Source organism: Orycteropus afer, unplaced genomic scaffold, assembly GCF_000298275.1.
Source record: "Orycteropus afer afer isolate SDZICR_OR568_19922 unplaced genomic scaffold, OryAfe1.0 scaffold00358, whole genome shotgun sequence".
NCBI lineage: Eukaryota > Metazoa > Chordata > Mammalia > Tubulidentata > Orycteropodidae > Orycteropus > Orycteropus afer.
In genome coordinates, this window is record NW_006921945.1 from 264,273 (window position 1) to 265,817 (window position 1,545).

The following is a 1,545-nucleotide window of genomic DNA, read 5'->3' on the forward strand; positions in this document are numbered from 1 at the left end:
CTCTACCTTCCATTAGTATGAACATTTGCATGCAATACACAAGTAAATGAAATAAAATCAAATGTTTATGTGGCTCATGGGGTTGATCATTTCTCTGACCCCTGGACCCGTTCTGTCCTCAAGTGAAGAAGGGGTTGGTTCCATGTATATCCTTGGGAAGCCAGTGCCAGGATGGCTGCATTGAGCACTGATGAGCGAAACACAAGGGCCACTGCAGTGCTGGGTCTGAGCAGTGTTGGGCCTGAGGTTATACCAACATGTAAATTGGTTTGACTGAATTTGGTTAAATTTGTTTAATTAAGCAAAACTGCCCAAGGGGATCATTTATTCTTTGGGGTACTCGGCAGTTGTTTGACTGTTTCAAAGTTATGTAAAAGAAAAGAAGCATGACTTATCAGAAAGAGCTCTGGAGCTGGAGAGCCTACAAGCACCCCTTCATTGACAGCCTACAAGCACCCCTTCATTGACAGCCTACAAGCACCCCTTCATTGACAAATCACTGTGACTTTTCATACTCACTTCCTTCCGATATAATGGAGACAGGAACTGTGTCACAGGGTTGGGGCGAACCTTGATGTGATTTTGCATGAGAAAATACTTTGTAACTTTGTCCCCAAACCCGATGTCATTGAGTCGATTCCAACTCATAGCAACCCCTTTAGGACAGAGTAGGACTGCCCCATAGGGTTTCCGGGGCTATAATCTTTACAGGAGCAGATCACAGGTAGTTTTCCCATGGAGCAGATAGTGGGTTTGAACCATTGACCTTTCACTTAGCAATCAAGCCCTTAACCGGCACCACCAGAATTCCTTTGTAACTTTGTAGAACCCCACACATGAAAAAACAGCCACCCCACACATGAAAAAACAGCCACCCCACACATGAAAAAACAGCCAAACAAATCCAGACGCAGAGGGGCATGGAGTTAGTCATGAGGTCCCTGTGCCAGCACACCACAGACTAGAACTTACGTAGGGGATCCGAGCAGCCACCATGTCATCATACAAGTTGGCAATCTCTGTGTCATTCTGGTATCCATAGCGACACAGCTGAAACCCCAGGGACCAGTAAGGCACCATCACAGGCCTGCCGATCAGCTGGAAAACAGACAGTAATACTAGCCCTCAAAAAGAGGAAACCAAATTGAGGTTATACATAAGGTCATAAAGATGTTTCTCCAGTGCCCTGAACTAGGCCATCACAAATCCAAATCAGAGAGGTCAGGGGAAGGCAGAGCCCCTGGGAAGCCCAGAGGAGCCTCCTGCTACACCGGACACCCGTCCAGGCATTCTGGAAAACCTGATTTTCCTCGGACTCTACAGGCAGCCAAGCTTACTTGTCAAAAGCAGAGGCCCTGGAGGCAGAAGGCCTGGGTTGGCATATAGGCTCCTGTCCCTGGTGACTGTGTGACCATGGGCAAAAAGATAAACCTTTTGTGCCTAGTGTCTTCATCTTGTAAATTGGGGATAATCATTGCATCTTCCTCTTAGTGCTTTGTGAGGACAGAGTGAATTAAAGTATGTAAAGTGCTCTGAATGATGCCT

General features: G+C 46.6%; 1 protein-coding gene across 1 annotated transcript in view; it reads right to left on the reverse strand.

The window, feature by feature from the left end:
* The window catches only part of LOC103207213, a 207,685-nt gene that overhangs the window by 149,473 nt on the left and 56,667 nt on the right, over positions 1 to 1,545 (reverse strand). Inside the window, exon 30 of the mRNA XM_042782527.1 lies at positions 973 to 1,098. Coding sequence (XP_042638461.1) covers positions 973 to 1,098 — 126 coding nt within the window. The remainder of the gene's footprint in view (positions 1 to 972; positions 1,099 to 1,545) is intronic.